The 20,217-nt window shown below is 31.5% G+C and overlaps 1 protein-coding gene across 1 annotated transcript in view; it reads left to right on the top strand.

Annotated features, from left to right (window-relative positions):
- PCDH15 (protocadherin related 15) overlaps nucleotides 1-20,217 on the top strand; it is a 1,226,762-nt gene that overhangs the window by 927,129 nt on the left and 279,416 nt on the right. The window contains exons 11-12 of the mRNA XM_049790532.1: nucleotides 7,528-7,636; nucleotides 10,612-10,724. Of these exons, the coding sequence (XP_049646489.1) occupies nucleotides 7,528-7,636; nucleotides 10,612-10,724 (222 nt within the window). The remainder of the gene's footprint in view (nucleotides 1-7,527; nucleotides 7,637-10,611; nucleotides 10,725-20,217) is intronic.

Genomic DNA, 20,217 nt, shown 5'->3' on the forward strand with positions numbered 1-20,217 from the left:
TTCAACTTAACTACACAAATTATTTTCTGCCAAAAATTTCAATAAAGTTTGAGGTAAAGATGTAATCAGAGAGTTACACAATGAGGTAGGAGCATTCAGGTCCTTTATTTTAAAATAATATCTTTATTTTAGCACCTTGATTATAAACATGATTGTAGTTGGGTTTCCGTCATAAAAAGAACATCCCACTTCACCAGTGCAACATTCCCATCACCAATGTCTCCCATATCCCATTCCTGCCCCTGCCTGTATTCGAGACTGGCATTCCATTGTGAATTACAAGGACTTCATAGTCACATATAGTGACATTGAATCAGGGCCCTTTCCCATCACCAATGTTGACCTCCCTCCACCCCTGTTCCCAGCATAATCCCATATTACACCCCCTGGCCTGCCAGTGTAACAGGTCCATTTTAAGATTTTAGTCCTTTCTGTAATAAAACTCAAGTATATTTTATCTATTACTGAATTTAAAGTTTATTCAACAAAATTTTCTCTGTATTCTGAAGCGAAAAATATATAGAGATTAAAATAAATTAGAGAAGATGGCTGAGTAAGAAATTATGATTTATTTCTGTTTGAATGAATTTGGTTTTTCATGAGAAATATAACTCTGAATTTTTCATTTTTATTAGGGGGCATACCCCATGATGCTTAGGGGTTACTGCTGGCTATGTAATCAGAAATCTCTCCTGGCTTGAGGGACCATATGGGATGCCTGGGGATTGAACCACAGTCTGTCCTAGGTCAGCATATGCAAGGCAAATGCCCTACCACTTGCGACACCACTACAGCCCAAATTTCTCATTGTTCTTGTTTTATTTCTGTTTAAACTATAAAGTTTATTTTTCCTTTGGCCACACTCAGTGATGCTCAGGGATTACTCCTGCCTATGCACTCAGAAATCGCTCCTGGCTTGGGGGAACTTATGGAATGCTGGGGGATCAAACTGAGGTCTGTCTTAGGTTAGCACATGCAAGGCAAATGCCCTACTGCTTGTGCCACAGCTCCTGCCCAACTATACATGTTTTTATATAAATACAGAATGCTGGTATAATTTTTTAGTAGTGTCTGCAAAGAGTAGTAATTTTTTCTAGATTAGGTAATCAATATAGTACAGATTGACTAAAACATTATAAATATGTACTGATTAAGAATTATAAATTTTTAATATTTTCTATAAATTTCTTGCTTATTGTAAGATAGCTCTTTGTTTTTTTTCTTGCTTATACGAGTACTCCTCTTATGTCAAGTTTCATCTAATATGTGATTTGTGTGGAAAAGTATAAAAAATTGCTTTATATAAATTATTACTACAAATGACTATATATATATAATATTGAAACTGATTTCATTCGATTTTCTTTTCTAAAAATATAGTCAACAGTATACTCGTAAATGAAACACAATAACCTATAATCACAGTTGTTTTCATATTTTAAGACTACTGTTAATATTTTTAATGTTCAAAGAACACATGATGGGGTCCAAGAGATAATATTGAAGGAAGAACATTTGCCTTTCATAAAGTTGACCTGGGTTTCATCTCTGTACCCCACCAGAAATAAACTCTGAGCACAAAGCCCAGAGCAAGGCTTAAGTACCACAATGAGGGCCTGGAAAGATAGCACAGCGGTGTTTGCCTTGCAATCAGCCAATCCAGGACCTAAGGTGATTGGTTCGAATCCCGGTGTCCCATATGGTCCCCCGTGCCTGCCAGGAGCTATTTCTGAGTAGACAGCCAGGAGTAACCCCTGAGCACCGCCGGGTGTGGCCCAAAAACAAAAAAAAACAAGTACCACAATGACGGGACAATAATTCCTAGTATGGAAATTCACAATTTTTTTATGTATTCTTAAAAATCATTATTGTGAACTTATATTTTTACTAAACATAAAGTGTTCCTGAGAAAATCTTTCTCTTGTAGGACTGGTAGCAGCATATCTTAAGAAAATATAACTACAATATAAAACATATAATTTGATTATATATGTAATAAATTACTTTCAATTATATATTTCATACCACATATTCTTCCATCTAAAAACCAATCTTCGAGATATTTTGGTTTTATTTCATTTTTAATGTTTGCCAACTTTGTTGAAACAAGTACACTTGTTTTCATTTCTTTATTCTCACTATGTGATATTTATCACAATCTACTATAAAAAATGAAGAATTCAATTAACACGTCTCACTCTTTTTCACAGTCTTATTATTTGTTTTTTTTGGTTTATATTAGTTTTAAAAATGAGATTGAAATGCTACTGCTCTTCAAACTATTCTAGATAGTACTGAAAATCATTTCTAAATTAATTGAAAACATTAAGGCAAACGTTTTTATATGAGAGAAGTTAGAGAGAAATAAGCAGATTAATAATAATTACCAGAAGTGCCCTCAAATGATGTGATGTGTTCATATTTAGGATTCTTTAAAAGGTACCTAGCTTCATTTTCTTTAAAATACCAAGTGAGAAAACTGGAGACATACTTCAGAGGGAAAGTCACTTGCTTTACATGTGGCAGACTTCGGTTCAATTCTTATACCCCTTATGGTCCCCTCCTCCAAGCCCTTAGAATAATTGGTTGTGGCTCAAAATCCAAAAGACAACATAAAGTTGAAACTAAAGAACAACCCTTAAAAAGCGAGTGACTTTGTAAGACTTTGTGGTATATTGTACTATCTTGGGAAACAAGATGGCGTTGATAGTCTTTTGACTAGAGACATTTTTGAAAAAGCTACAAAGGATGTAATTAATTGAAACAGGATTAATGAAGTTTAGCTGTAAACTGTCTGAGATAATGAAGTTCCTTGGTTCTTATGTTTATGCACTTTTAAGTAAAGTTTTTTCTTTATTTTTTAAACATTTTTATTAATCAGATTGAATGGTTTACAAAAATGCTAAATGGTTTTTCATGAAGCTTACCACTACACTCTTTCCTACCCAGCACTCTCCAAATCAGCTCCGTGGATAAGTTCTCGAATTATGTTGCCTCTGAGCTTTTGTTGTCTTTCTGTGCATCTTGAAGTCCCACATTTGAGAGAGATTGTTCTATCCCTTTCCTTCTATCTCTTTTTGAATGACTTCACTCAGCATCATATGCTCTAGTTCCATCATAATTCTTCAAATTGTACAGAGTGTTATTTCTTAGAGTACATAACAGTCTATTGTGTCTATAAAACACCATATAAAATTTTTATTTTTAATATGTTTATTTAAACTTCCTGTTTTACTAAGTTTCTCATAATATAGTTATTTCTGGCATCTAATATTTCAACATCAGTACCACCACCAGTTTAACAATATTCCTCCACCATTGTCCTACAACATTGTCCTCAGATCCCCCTCTAATACTGCCCCTTAGCAGGTACAACTATTTTACTTTATATTGTGTTTTACATTTAATTGGTATTGAAATTATAAAAAAATACATTCAGAAAAAGAAAATTCATGAAATTTGTCATATCTTGCTTGCATTAAGTCTTTAAAGGCTTACTGAATTGTTTTTGCTAGTTAGCATTCTATTATTGGTTTTATTTGTTTAGCTTCAGTAGCTTCTATAATAAATTCATATCTAGTTTGGTTCATTTCTACTGGACTGTTTGTATTGGAAAAAATGTTAGTGCTGGGGCTGGAGTGGTGGCTTAGTGTTAGGGTTTTTGCCTTGCATGTAGCTGACGAGGAAAGACCTCAATTTGATCTCCTGCGTCCCATATGATCCCCCAAGCCAGGAGCTATTTCTAAGCACATAGCCAGGAGTAATCCTTGAGTTTGTGAGTGTTTTTTGGATGTAGCAAAAATAATAATAATAATAATAATAATAATAATAATAATAATAATAATAATAATAATGTTGGTGTTTCACTTTTGTATTTGTTGCCTCGCAACTCCAGGACTTTGAGAAATTCTGGAGCTAGACCTATAAGCTGATAAGACAAATGTCTGTGGACATGGATTTCTGGCTTCTGGAAGTGAAGGAATGTCAGTGTCTGCCCATACTGACACTAAAAGACCTCAGAGATGATAGCCTACAAATTACATAACTGGATTTTAGGGTGGTTGGGTATCTCTTCAGAAATCAGTGAAAAACAAAAAACAAAAAACAATGAAGTTGGGCCATTGAGATGGCCTTGGTTGTGGTGGTGTGTGTGTTGACTTGCTCCTTTTAAAAGGGCTCAGAAATATCAGCTTTTAGTTTTTGAGGCCTGGCTTGCTTCTCTTTCCAGAGTTAAATGAATCTATGGTGCTGGCCAATGGGAAGACATGGCAATCAGTTGCTGTGGGATATACTTCAACTTATTGATTCATTCATATATACTTGGACATTTGAATTGTTTTATTTTTTAGTTTAGAAGGAAGTATGTTACTACAGGATATGTGTAGTAAGTTGTGTATGCATATAAATGAGAAGATTGGGAGAGTTCAAAATGTGACAAAACCTGAGAGACAGACTAAAACAGATTGAGTACATTAGAATATTATATTTTATTGTCTGAAGGGATTATCTTATGGACATAAGCAAATTTAGATTCAAGTAAAGAAGCAAATAGAATATTGGTGAGCATTTTCTACTAATAGCTTTTTATTTTCTGCAAATAAGTGTCAAAATTGAGATCACTTAGAGTTATTAAAGATAAACTAAACACAACCTTTAAGATGTATGTAACCTTCAAATGATTGGCTAACCATTATTTTATTGCTGAAAACTCAATACATTAATTACTTGTGACATATAATTTATTAATAAAACAATAAAATATATTATTATTTATGTCATAACCATGCCATCACAATATAATTTACATAGATTTGTAGGAGAAATTTTGGGACAATATTTACCTTCACTTTCTATGGCTCCTTGCCATGCCCCCAAATAAATTGATATACATTGATATGACATATCAGTAAGAACAAATTAAATTTAGGGCGATAGCACAAGCAGAAGTATGTTTACCATGCACACAGCTGACCTACATCCAGTTCGATCTCAGGGATCCCATATGATCCCCTGAGCCTGCCAGGAACAATTTCTACACAGAGCCAGGAGTAACCCCTGAGCACCACCTGGTGAGGTCCAAAATCAACAACAAAAAAGAATAATGTTACTTTAATTCTACACCCAAATAATTTCATAAATTATGGAGTCCAAACAATTCAAAAGTTGTCTGAAAATGAGCAATGAAAAGTGTACAAACAGGAAGTTTTGGAAAGATTATTTAGAAAGCTCCTGAATAGAGTATCCAGTCCCTCTGTCTCACTGACCTAGTGCCTCTGCATCCCCTACAGGAAAAGTATCTTTCACAGAGAGATTATTTTCTTGCTTTCATAGAAAACAGAGAAGGGAAGGTCAGTGTAAATTCGTGCTTTGGAGGGAAAGGCATTTTTAGTGCATTTTTTATTTGTTGAAGTTTTGTTAACTAAAAATAATTGATATGCTACTTTGATACAACCTAGGAAATACTGATAGGAGTATTGACAAATTTGTGAAGTAAATCATATATTTCAGTGTTCTGTGTTTGGAGAAAAATATTAAACAATAACTTTACATTCTAGTAAGAGTTGCCAGATATTGAGCTTGACTTTGTCTTTTGAAACATTACTTTAAAATCAGAACCGAGGTTTGCATAAACTTTATTAGTTTAGAGAATTGTACTCTAAAGGTATCAGTTGAAGGAGATGTCAGTGCATTATGTACAAACAGTGCAAATAATTCTTGCTGAGATAGTTATTCTCTAAATCAGCATACTAATGTTCCTAAAAAGACTTGTACAAAAATAGATTTTTAGACACTCCTTGTGGTGCTAGGAAAAGAATGTATGCCCACTGGAATATTAATTGATGTACGCTCAAGATTTAAATCAACATTTTGAAATCAATTTATATGGTTTTTAATGTGTATCTGCCAAAATATAATTTTTTAGAATATTTTTATAATGAAAAACAAATGATTTGGGTTAAGCACATTAGATGCTACTTAGCTTTTGTTTTTGTAAATAAAGTATTATTATAACATAACCATGTCCACTTCTGTTTTTAAGTTCCAATGATGGAATGCTTTGTGGCAATAAATTTGGCCTGTCTGACAATGCCTAAATATATGTGCTATCTGAAATCCTCAGAAAAAAATATTTCCAAATATTTAAAACATAATAAATATTATAGAATATCAAGTTGGGAAACACTGACATAAAAATAACTTTAAGTTTTAAAAAGCATCCTCCTTCAAAATGTCTCAATTAAAGCACCTACCCACTTTATATATGGTTCATTTTAATTATTTAAAATTGGAAACAGTGGGGCATGCGATACTGAAAATCTGATGATGGGAGTGATAATTTTCTTACTTTTTTAAATTTTTTATTTTTAATTATGTGAACAATGATGCAAAAAGAAGAGGACAAGGTAAAGTTACGGTGAAAGGACAATCACCCAAAAACAGATTTCTCAGAAGAAATCCCCCTGCTGACACATTAATTTTAAACTTACAATCAAAGAAAGATAAAACAGAACCCATGTACAATTACTTTGTCCCTCAAGACCCCAGATTGTAGTACATTATAAATTTTCTTAGAGGTACACAAAGCAATCTAAAGCCATAAAATTTATGTAACTCCTTAAACTTGAAGACATAGTAGTTCTTTACATTTCCATGAACATGCATATTAGTTTAAGTTAACCTCAAAAGTTTAAGTGGATTTTTTTAAGGTTTAGAGTCAAAGGAGCACAGTAAAAATGGTGTTAGAGTTGCAATTATTGTTTGCATAAGCCCACCAAAGTATGGGGAACATGGAAAGGAAAAGCCTTGGCCTAAATACAAGGAGACCTCACCCTGAAGTTTCCTGACTTAAGACCAATTTTAGGCTCCAGGCAAACTAGTTTGTCCAATCCAGGTCATTGTCTGTAGTGCCAATACAGTTTTATTTTTCACACAATTTCTGTTGTTGGTATCATATTTCTGTATTGAAGATCCTGGAATCTGTATATCCTACATTGAAATCAGGATGGTGGGAGTAATAATTTTTATGTATCTCTTTCTCAAGGAATATGAAGCTAAAATTGAGAAATTCCCACAATAGGGAATTATACATCCAATGCTGTTTAAACTGAAGTCCATTTATACCTTTAATTTTAATTTGATTAGTTATGTAAAATTTTAAAATATGATTTACAAAAGCAAAACTCTGCATGTTTTCAAATAGCCTCAGAGTCAAAAAGAATTTAATACCTTAATATTGATTTTGATTAAATTTAAAATGCATAAATATATTGATAACATTCTTCCTTGTTTTTCTTTGGACAAAGTATGGATATAAACTGTAAGGCATGCAATTAACATGTATCCATTTTGAGTTTTAAGACATCTGCTCAAACTTCATATTCAAATTTCTAAGGTGCTAAACTATAAATCTTGAATCTTAGTTTAACTATTTTATAAACTATTGGTTCATTGATAATACCTGAATGTCAATTCTCTGAGTTATATTTTTAGTAATGAACTTGAACTAAATTTTCTAAATTTTTCTAGGAAGAAATCAACCCCATCATTGTGTCACCACCCATCCAAGCCATTGATCAAGATCGGAATATTCAGCCACCATCAGATAGACCAGGAATTCTCTACTCCATTCTTGTTGGTCTGTATCTGCTAACATTTTACACTATCACTTATCACATTAGAATTATGAAGAGAACAATAAATGGAACCTCTGTCATGTAATGAATTCTTCTTGGAAATTATTTCAGTGATAAACTTAAACTATACTCTCTAGAATTAATTTCACTTAATTGTGTAGAAAACAAATAGTCATGGGGATGGAACGATAACGGGTAAGGCATTTTGCCTTGCATGTGGCTGACCCCGGTTTGATTTCTGGGACCCAATATGGTCCCTGGAGCCTGCCAGGAGTAATTTCTCTACACAGAGTCAGGAGTAACCCCTGAGTGCTACTGAGTATGACAACAAAAAATACCCAGCAAGTTAAAATTAATATACTTACGTCTCTATTGGTAGTATTTTCTGAGTTCTCTCATAATAAATTCTATAAGAATTTGTAATTCTATAAGAAAAAATGTGAAAACATTCTCTGCCTTCTCTGTGACTTATTTTAAACAATCATGTTATTTTGGAAATTAATGCCTAAAGTAAATAGGGCTAGTTTACGTCATTTAGGAAAAGATAATGACTATGATAGCCCCAAGGTAAACAATATTCTATACCATTAGTTAAATTTACCTTGAAAAATTTAAAATAGCTATTCTAATCCCTTTCTGTATGCGGTACTCTTAGCTGCATCAAAAGCAAGCAAGATGATAATTTGCTTTTTTAAATATTTTTAAAGAATATCGTCACACCTGGCAGTGCTCAAGGGTTACTCCTGGCTCTATGCTCAGAGATCACTTCTCGGGGACCATAAGGGATGCCAGGATTTGAACGCTGTCCTTCTACATGCAAAGTAAACACCTTACCTCCATGCTCTTTTCAGCCCCATACCATGCTTTTCTTAATTAAGGTGTCTCTTTTGAAAAATGCTTGAAAATCACTCTTTAATGAAACTAAAACTACCTCAGCTCCTATCTATCTATCTCCATCCTGTGTTTATATGCACATAAATAAAAAAATAATGACCTATATATTTCATTCATGTTTTTAATGTAATGTCATCATAGCTAGAAAATTTTGCTTATAATGAATATAATTTCAAGTTATTCTGTTTCAAGCAGTTTATATCTAGTATAGCCTATGAACAAGCCAGTTGAAAAGATTAGGCTATTAAAAAATTATGAACGTGAGCATAAACTACTTTTAATTCTTTAGGGGTCTTGACATAGATTCCAGGTAATAGATTTTGCAACCTCTGTACTGAATTCTGAAGATACAAAATGTATGATAGAATTGTAGTTATGTGAAAGACAGTGAGTGGCCATGTCTAAAAATATGTCAAATGATTTCATTTTAAATATAAATTATTATCTATTTAAAATATAAAGTTTCTGGTCCTAAAATAAATTTTGCTGCTTTTACACATTGCTTATAATTTGTTAGACATGCTAATATTGAGCTGACACATACAAAGGTCATGCAATTTTTAACTTTAAATTTAAAAGTTTGCTACTTGATCTTTTAAAACCTTTCAAAATTATTTCTCAAAATATTAAAAATTAAACTTCCATTAGACATAGCAATTATGCTACCAAGATCTACTCAAAATCCTACAAGAGTTTCAAAAATGAATGAAAATCATTTGTGGTTTCTTGTATTCCTAGAACTTCCATTCTGGGTCAGCCGTATACAAGACAAATGCACTGCCACTCCTCTATCAAGCCAGACCATATTCTTATTCATATATTATATACCATCTAATTTGATATGATTTTATTGTAGGCATTTTTGTGCATTTTTAAAATTTTTCCATTATATTCTAATAATGTATTTTATTTTTTTAATTTTTAATTTTAATTTTTTTTAGTTCCCACCCCTCATCACATATAACTAAAAAATTCATTCTTTTTGTCACATAAAAAAGCAATGGATATACAGTAGCAAAGTTTGATAATTTTATTTTTTGACAATTTGGATTTAAATGTAAACTGAATTTTATTTTAAAATGGACTACTTGTTTAATTTCTGAAAGGCCACAAATCCTCCTCTCTAAAATGGAAATTATGAATTTGTTTTGTTTTTGAGGATGCACATAGAAGTATGCACTATTTATTCCTGTCTCTGTTACCAGGCTTAACTCCAGGTTGTGCTTTGAGAATGATGTGCCCTGTAAGGGATCAAACCTGGGTCAGCTGTGTGCAAAGCAAGGAACTTCCCCACTATATCACTCTGGTCCAGTTTTGTTGCTGATTACTTACATAAAACATTTACCAAAGATTAGAACTCAAAACTAAGATATATATCATTTTACTCTTACAGTTATTTTTTAGCCATTTTAATAAGCTATTTCTTTACTATGAAAAAAAATGAATGTAGAAGTATTCAACAGTATACAAGTGAACAGTATGTCTACAGAAATTTATTTGTAGAGGCAGATGAAAAATAGATATATGTTTCAATTTTAAAATATTACTGTTTTAAGCTTATGACTTTCAAATAATATTAAATCCATGTACTTACTTGATATGGTTATATAATTAGTGGGATAAGTAATCTTAAGAAAAAACTAGCTGGAAGAGAATATATTGATTTTAATTTCCAAGCCTATTGGTTTTTGTTAAAATTTGATGTTTATTACAAAATATGTTGAAAAATCATGCAAACTATAATTAAGATTTATGCACCATTAAAATAGTTTGTAATACAGAGTTTGATTTCGCTGCATTTAAGATCTTTTTAATGCAAAAAGTTTTAAATTAAATAAAGAACCTTTCTAATAAAAGTTAGTTGAAATCTCATTCAAACAAAAAATATTTCTCTTCCTCATTGTCTTCAGCTAATTTCCTATCCTATATGCATCTCTGTTTCCTAGAGTGTATAATCATGAATCTTAACTAATTAATGAACTTGTGATATTCTTTCTAAGTTAATGAAGAGAAATAGATATAATTGATGTGCATATTAGTTTTTGTTTAATATTTCTTTTGCTGAAATTTCAATGCCTTTCAGGAACTCCCGAGGATTACCCACGATTCTTTCATATGCATCCTAGAACTGCAGAACTCAGTCTCTTGGAGCCAGTAAACAGAGACTTTCACCAAAAATTTGATTTGGTTATAAAGGTAAGATAGACTCATTTCTTGGCTCCTTGTGTTTATAAAACTATTATCCAAACTTGTATAAAGTTGCAGACATATTTAGATGGTAAGAATTAAATTTAATTTTGATATCAAGCAGTCTACACTTAACATTTTTTAGTGATTTTGATATAACACATATTTAAAATAATTTTAAGAGACTTCAAACTCAATTTAGAATACATAATTATGTAAACATTTTATAATTAAAAAAGAAATGTTAATTTAAAAAATAAATTTATTTTTAGAAATACATGGGTTTATGGGTTGGAGCAATAGTAGAGTGAGTACAAAGTTTTCCTTGGATGTAGCTGACTACAGTTTGATCACTGGTGTTCTATATGGTTTTCCTGTTCTCTGCCAGCAGTTATGATTGAACTGAGAGCCAGGAATCAGCCTTGAACAAAGCTGGGTGTGAACAAACAACAAAAAAGTAAAAGTTTTAACATTTGTAGGAATACATGGATTTTATATTAACTACACATTGTATATGGTTATGAATATTTTAACGTAAATTAGAAGTCTATTTTGTCAAGAATATTTTAGAGCTAAACTAATATTACTCATTTTACTGAAAGATGATCCTAGATTAGTAAAAATTTAAGCTAGATATTTTCATATAGAATTATAATTTTGGTTTAATGATGTTTGCAATTATTATAAATGCATCTTAAAAGTACTTAAAATATACTTTATTCTAAGTAATCTGCCAATTTATTCTGATAGGTTATATTTAAAAGGTGATACATAAGTGGAGACTAAAGGAAGGACAGGAACTTTATATTTGGTATGAGGTCTGGTACATTGTAAGTCAAACAAATTATGACTGAAAATCATACATTAAATTTAATAACAATTTGTATGAAATGAAAATCATAAAAAACTATGGTTTTAATATTTTACATTTTATAGGAAGAGGAAGAAAGATAAGAAGCTCATTTGACCTGAAAATTATATAAGGTGTTTTATGGACATTTTTCACTTTTTTGCAATCACAATCTTAGTTGAATACTCATTGGTATAAAGATAAAAACTATAACTCAGATATGGTTAGTGATTAAGTGTGATATTATTCAAAATAAATAAAAATTAGGGCCAGAGCAGTGTGATGTAAGCAGTAGGGTATTTGCTTTGCACATGGTAACCTAGGACAGACAATGGTTCGATCCCCCGTCACCTATATGGTCCCCCAACCCAGGAGCTATTTCTGAGACCATAGCCAGTAGTAACCCCTGATCATCATCGGGTGTGAACCAAAAAGTGAAAAATAAAAAAAGAAATAAAAATTAAATCCATATATTGGTGTTTCTAAAGTCATTAATTTTAGTTAACCAAGATGTAAGTAAAAGTATGTACTATTAGGTCTAATTATATGTGATTCCAAATTAATTGATATTATAAAGTAGACATTTGATACTTGATTAAATATATTCTTTATATTTATACAACTTATGAAATTAAAACATGTGATGCATTTGTTAATATTATATTACATGTATTTTATATATACTGTCAACATGGTGCTTGTCTTCATGACACATAACGGCTAATAGGAATTTCTAAAGAAGTGCTAACAAAATATAACATAGGGACATTTAGCCTGTGGACTCAGGGATGAACTTTTCAAAGGTTAAGTAAGCTAAAGTTTGCTATACAGAAGGTTTTGGCCTATAAATATAAGTGGAAATATGTTTGAACAGAAGGAAGAGCAGAAGTTAAAACTTGGAGACCAGGGCTAGAAAGATACAAGTAGTTAACAGGGAAATGTAGGTTCAAGCCAATGCCTAGAGAGAGATTTATGTGTTATTATAATCCCTTTGGATTTCATTCAGCAGGGGGTTGGGAAACATTCAACACCAAGAATAAACTCCTGAAAAAAATAAGTAAATTTTACGTTAGACGACTTTTAGTTTATCTTGCACTGATAACAATCATGGAATTATATAAAACTCTAAAAATTGTAATTATTAGTCTACTGTGAATCTACTTGGAGCTTTGTGATGTTGTTCTTGGTGAGAGTTAAAATTTTTGATAAAGGGGTAGGAGAGGTGGTGCTAGAGGTAAGGTGTCTGCCTTGCAAGCGCTAGCCAAGGAAGGACAGTGGTTCGATCCCCTGATATCCCATATGGTCCCCCCAAGCCAGGGGTGATTTCTGAGCACTTAACTGGGAGTAACCCCTGAGCATCAAATGGGTGTGGCCAAAAAATTTTTTTGATAAAGTGATATTTGCAAATGGCATAATTTGAAAGCATTGATTTTCCTGTATTATAAATCTCAGCTGTCAAGATTTGCCAAAGTACAAAATAGCTCAGTTCCTCATGTTTGGAACAAAAATGAATTAGAACATGCCACAGATCATTTTTTTTCATTTTTTATAGCACTTTATGTTACTAATGGAAATTTGTAGACATTAGATTCAAATTACTGTGTTTTTTAGTGCATTCAAGAGGATAATAAGCAAAGGTATCAATCTGAAAGAATAATAGTGTGTCAGCAAATGAATAATAACTGAGTATTTTGACTTGGTATTGAAATCCATTAAAATGCTATTATTTGGCTGCTCTTTTTATGTATTTGAACTTATTTAATATTTTAACATCATTTTAATTTTTATTAATTATAATATTTATTATTGGACTTGATCCAAATTTAGTTTTGGAAGAAAGTAAAAAAGACATGTTTTCTAGACTTGGAAGAATTCTGCTTTAAAAGCATACACCATTAATAGCTGGTGAGTGTCAGGAATTTGAAATTTGTCATGAATTTTATCTATTTCTACCATTGAATTTCTCAATATGCTTATAAATCAAAATGTAAAGGTGAAACTAAGGAGATAAAAAGTTCACCAACTCTCAAATACTAGAGGATTGAAAAATGTCATTAAAAAAGGAAATGATGTTCCACTTCAAAATTATTCAAAAATTAAAATAGCAGCTGGGACTGAAGCGGGTTTGATTCCCTGGCATCCCGTATGTTCCTCTGAGCCTGACAGGAGCGATTTCTAGCCACAGACAGGAGTAAAACCTGAATGCAGCCAGATGTGATACAAAACCTAAATAAATAAATATTTAAAAAAATTAAATAATTGTGACATCAGAATGAAAATTTCCATAGTTGTTTTTGGCCACCCACCTGCATCAATACTGAGGTACAATATATGGCTTGAACCCGAGATGGTTGCATTTAGAGAAAGTGCTTTACTCAGAATGGCATCTTTCCAACTCAAAATAAAAATTTTAAATAAAAATAATTTCTTGATACTTGTATGTTATCTCAGTATTCAGGGGTCCACACTTTATATGTTATGTTTATTCCATTTAAGTACCCCTACCTTATTGTCTCTAGCATTTCTTGGTTGGCTCCAGTGGTTACTGACACTACAGAATGAAACAACTATATAGACATGGGCTCTTCCATTAAATTTTTACTCACTTGACAAAATATTTTAAGGAGTGATCCCAGTACCACCAGAAAATTACTTGATGACTCCACTTAAAACATTTAATAAATATACATATATTTAAGACACCAAGGTTTAAAATACTATCAATGGGAGGGTTCATGCATAATATATTCCCACACGAAACTCTCCAGTAGCGTGTCTAATTCTTGCTCCAGTGTCTCCTCCAAAAACATTTCCACTAATACCAATAAAGAACAGTCCACAGTTCCTGTTGATTTTGTGCTTTCATTGCACCATACTTTGGTTATTTATATCACACTTGTATTATAATTTGGTGTCTGTCACTCTCCTTCTGTCTCAGTTCACTCAACAATATACTCTTTGGAGAAAATTGTGAGATATTATTTCTACTTAAAGAGGGGTACATTCCATTATATATATATATATATATATATATATATATATATATATATATATATATATATATATACACCCTAGTTTCTTTATCTAGTCATCTTTTCTCTGGAACTTGGGTTGTTTCCAGACATCATTTTACACCAGTGTCTTCTTTTCTCACCATCAATATCCAATTCAGATAGATTTTTTTTTTTTTTTGCTTCACAATGATACTCCACTGCTGCAAAGAAGCACTTATCCTGGAAATGCGAAGCCACTAAAGCATCTACTTTAACCAAATTCTTTCTGTGTTGTTAAAGGTCACTGTTAAATTTTCCTGCTTACTTTATCCACACTTTTTTAGAAACTGATTATAGTATTTTCTTTCTGTTTGATCCCTTTTTATGTTTTTAAATAGAAAGTCATTACCACAAATCTTATCAAGTACTGGACAAACACATTTAAAAAAAAAACCTGAGTTGGTAACTACATTCTCATATAATATAAATATATACTTTTGAAAGTATGCATATTTAATAACATTTATCTTGTATTTTGTCCAGAAAAAATATATGATAAAATTTTAAAATAAGTATAGGGCCTGGAAATAAAGCCAAAAACTATGTGAATGCATAATTTAAAGCTATTTAGTGTTAACATTTAAAATCTCTTTTCTTCTAGAGAAAAGATATATTTTTGACACTTAAATGGGTCATGGAATTGGAACTGTTGAGCTTAATTCATGCTGATGCGCCAGCTGTCTTGTCAGTTAAACTTCTTTTCTTTAGTAATTTGAGAATAACAAGAGAAATAGCCAAAGAAAATGACTTATGCCTCACCTAATTGTAACTACTATCCATGGGCTTGCATGGAAATCTCTAATGTCTAGAAAATGTTTAACTTCTATCAGATATAATATCATTTCTATTTAATTCCCTTGGACTCAACAGAAAGCTCAGATCCAATGCTTTTTAAATGTGGCATTTGTTAATTCCCTTCTGATTGCTTATAGTTGTCTGAGATTTTGCCTGCTATCTGAGAGACAAATGTATGAGAACTTTGCCTCAAGGATATCACAAGTGTGAAAAATATATTTTTATATCTATTTCCCTTCTGATTTGTATATACTTTCAGTTACTGTCTAGAAAACTTTTCTAATTATTAGGAAAATGTGGAAAGTTAAAAATGTAGCAGACTATAAGAATATATTTAAAATGTTATCTGTTTACTCTTACTTTTCTTCTGCAATTAATAATGTAATAGAATTGTTCAAGGTAGGACTCCCAATTTTTCTTCTGCTTTTGATCTAGTTTGGTTCTGCCAAGATATTTTCATCATGGTATTGTTGTTGCTTTGCTTTGGTGCCACACATGACAATACTCCGGTCTTAACCCTGGATATGAGCTCGAGGATCACTCCTGGTGGTGGTTTATGGCATCATATGGGAAGATAGATGTGTGCAGGGCAAGTGTCTTGCATGTTATAATATCCCTTTGGCTTCATTCGCCTAGCTAATTTTAAATTCCAGGTATGATGCTTCTAGAATTTACCTTTATTATCTTCTCTTTTAACATTTCCACTGCAAGTCTAGTATTCAATTCTCATGCATCATCATCTCACACAAGTGATCTCTCAATCCTTGGAATCTTTTCTTATATTTTACCCACCCCATTTATTTACCTGCATTATCAAAATATTATCAGAAAAAAAACAAATTAACTAAAGTTAATTATTTTTATGTTCCATATTGCTTCAAGTCACTTGATAATTTGACTCCTACATAAATTTTCTATAGGGAACATTATTGATATGAAGGATCGCAGATGCTTGGAACACACAGAATGGCAGGTCACAGATCATGACTGATCAGTTCTCAAAATAAATATTGTGACATTCTTCATGAAAAGAAGTGATACATTAATATCAATCTAAACTATATTCTCACTATTGATTTCTTAATGAATAATATGCTTTATAAAATCTATCAACATACTTTATACATTTCCTACAAGATATTTAGCTTTTTACCATTTCTCAATTTTAGAAGACTAACAAAACATTTTTGTCACTTGAAGAAGAATATTGAATCATTTTATTGCTTTTTCATTGTCCACACTTAGAAATATTCTGAGGATTAAACTGATCTAAGTGGCTACATGTCAATTATGTAAATTATCCTAACGAAAAAGTAAGTTGTACACTTGTTATTCATTCTAAATGGTTTTGAGACAGAAATGGAATACAGCATATAAATATAGTGACTGTCCAAGTGCGAATGCTGACAAAAGACACACAGGTTATATTTCACATGGTCTCTTTCCTTCCTTTCAAGGTGACTTGTAGCTGCTCAAAAGAAGGAAAGTAATTTATCTATTCCCGTCATACTAGCTTGATTTTTGGCAAGGCCCTCTGTCTGCAAAGGTCATTGTAAGAGAACGTCAGCATATACCAATATTGTAAAATGTTCAAATAAAAATCACTTTGTGAGTAGTCCTTGTCATATCAGAATACTGCATACCTCTTAACACATTAGACTTGTTACAGGGTGTCCCCTACACCTTTCTTAGTTGTGACATATGCAGAAAGGTAAATATAAAATGATTTATCTTAAAGATTATATCTAACTAGGAACTACTTATGATCACACCACAAAGAACATACAGCTACAAAATTAAACCACTAATCTATTACTAACATAAAGAACAAAAACTCATCAAAAATTTTGATGCCTACAGCTTTGCTTTGAAATTCAGCTATTCCTGGTTGGACTATTCCACTTGTTCAACATATGGAAACTCCCTTTTTAATGAAATTCTCTTCTAGTTAAGTAAAAATTGTGTAAATTCAATAAGAAAACAACCTAGGTCAACCTAACTTTCCAGATTTGGAGGTAAAGAGCAAAATAGTCAATAGAATATATTTTAGAAGAGATCAACACTACTACTTTGTAATTATTTTTTTTTGTTGTTTGTAGATTCTATTTATTGTCAGGATCATTTCCATGTTCTAAACAGTAGTTAAATAATCTGGCATGTCTATGATTAGTAAGAAAATTCTAAATATGTGGCATTCTCTAGTGCACTGAAACTTTCCTCTTTAAATCATTCACAGTTGCATTAATCTTTATATTTTCAGTTCATACCTTAAGCTCTAAACAATGCACATTTTTATATTGAAAGGAGTACAAAAGCCTTGAGAATTTAATAAATAACAATAAACTGTAGAAAATGGCCATACATTTCAAGTGCACATTTTATTAAAAACATATTCTCAGTGGTGACTGAAACCCAACTACAGCCATATTTGTAATCATAATGTTTAAATAAAGATATAATAATAAAGATACAATATTTTTAATAAAAACATATTCTCAGTGGGAACTATGTTAGTATTATTTTGTTATGTCATACAAACATGTGGGGTAGATTTGTCTGTGTTCTTTACAGTGAATATTTTTAAAAATGATAAAATGTACTACTTAAAACCATTGTTTTTTTGTATTTGTGATATGTTGACCAATTAGCTGCATAATATTTAATATTTTTTCTATTCAATTTGATTAACTATTATATTGTTTTATAAATTTACAAATACTTTAGTTACTATTCTAAATAGGTTTGCTGGCAAAGATTTTTAGTTATCTATTTTTAGAATATAACATTTAATTAAATGGATTGTAGTTTTTAAGGAAATATAATATAAGAGTTTAGAAAAATTGCATTTATTTTTATTATTAATTGCATAATATTCCCATATAATTTGATTAGAGACACAAGGAGAGCCACAATTATCTTTCTATAAGTCAATGCAAATTTAATAATATAGTATATATTAGAGGCTGTAGCGATAGTGTAGTGGGTACGGTGTTTGCATTGCATGCAGCTGATATGGGTTCCTGGTTTCAATCTCTTACAAACCATGTAGCCCCTGGTATATTGCCATAAATAATTTCTGATCAAAGAGCCAGGAATAACTCCTGAGTATTGCTGAATGTGAGCAAAAACTAGATTGATGATAGATAGATAGATAGATAGATAGATAGATAGATAGATAGATAGATAGATAGATAGACAGACAGACAGATGAAAGAAGAAAGAAAGAAAGAAAGAAAGAAAGAAAGAAAGAAAGAAAGAAAGAAAGAAAGAAAGAAAGAAAGAAAGAAAGAAAGAAAGAAAGAAAGAGAGAGAGAGAGAGAGAGAGAGAGAGAGAGAGAGAGAGAAGAAAGAAAGAAAGAAAGAAAGAAAGAAAGAAAGAAAGAAAGAAGAAAGAAAGAAAGAAAGAAAGAAAGAAAGAAAGAAAGAAAGAAAGAAAGAAAGAAAGAAAGAAAGAAAGAAAGAAAGAAAGAAAGAAAGAAAGAAAGAAAGAAAGAAAGAAAGGAAGGAAGGAAGGAAGAGAGAGAGAGAGAGAGAGAGAGAGAGAAAGAAAGAAAGAAAGAAAGAAAGAAAGGAAGGAAGGAAGGAAGGAAGGAAGGAAGGAAGGAAGGAAGGAAGGAAGGAAGGAAGGAAGGATGGATGGATAGATAGATAGATAGATAGATAGATGATAGATAGATAGATAGATGATTGATAGATGATAGATGATAGATAGATAGATAGATAGATAGATAGATAGATAGATAGATAGATAGATAGATGATAGATAGATAGATAGATAGATAGATAGATAGATAGATAGATAGATAGATAGATGATAGATAGATAGATAGATAGATAGATAGATAGATAGATAGATAGATAGATAGATAGATAGATGATAGATGATAGATGACAGACAGGGCCTGAGTGATATTACAGCAAGTAGGGCATTTGTCTTGTTGTAGGTTGATGCAGTTTCAATCCCTGACATCCCATATGGTTCCCCAATCTTTCCAGATGCGATTTCTGAGCACAGAATCAGGAGTAACACCTGAGCACCATCAGGTGTGGCCCAAAAATGAAAACAAAAATAAGAATATAATGTAAATAAATAATATGTATTTCTTTCTGTATATATGTATGTATATTTATAAACATACACACATAGGCTTATTTATACATAAAGGAAATTCAGTCTTCTTTCAGTGACTGAAACTTTAACCCCAAAGATTTTATAAAATTTTAGAAAATGTAAGTATCATATGAAGAACTTTCCTGCATAAATGCATTTCCTTGATTATCATTTTAAAAGCACAATCTCAATTTTATTTTTGAAACTTGAAGGTGTAAGTAAACTAATAACGATCAATCACTTGCACAAAGCATTTTGCAATACTTGACCTAAGCTATTTTAACTTACGATTTTTGTCTGTTTATTTATTTTTATATCTTTATTTAAACACCTTGATTACAAATATGATTGGAGTTGCGTTTCAGTCATATAAAGAACACCCACCTTCACCAGTGTAACATTCTCATGACCAGTGGCCTAAATCTCCCTCCTCCCCACCCCCCACTCCTGTTTTTGAGACAAGCTTTCTACTTCCCTCATTCATTTACATTGTAATGATAGTTGTCAGCGGAGTTATTTTTCTGTATGTAAATAATAGTTTCCTATGAACATCTCCGAAAGAACCTCAAATATTAAATCTTTTGATTCTCAAAGGACTTTATTTGGGTGTTTTCATTCACTTTTTTTTTTCTTTTGTCTGTTTGTTTGTTTTATTTTGCTTTTGTTTTGTTTTGGAGCCACATCCACTGGTCG

The sequence above is a fragment of the Suncus etruscus genome, chromosome 17 (assembly GCF_024139225.1).
Source record: "Suncus etruscus isolate mSunEtr1 chromosome 17, mSunEtr1.pri.cur, whole genome shotgun sequence".
NCBI lineage: Eukaryota > Metazoa > Chordata > Mammalia > Eulipotyphla > Soricidae > Suncus > Suncus etruscus.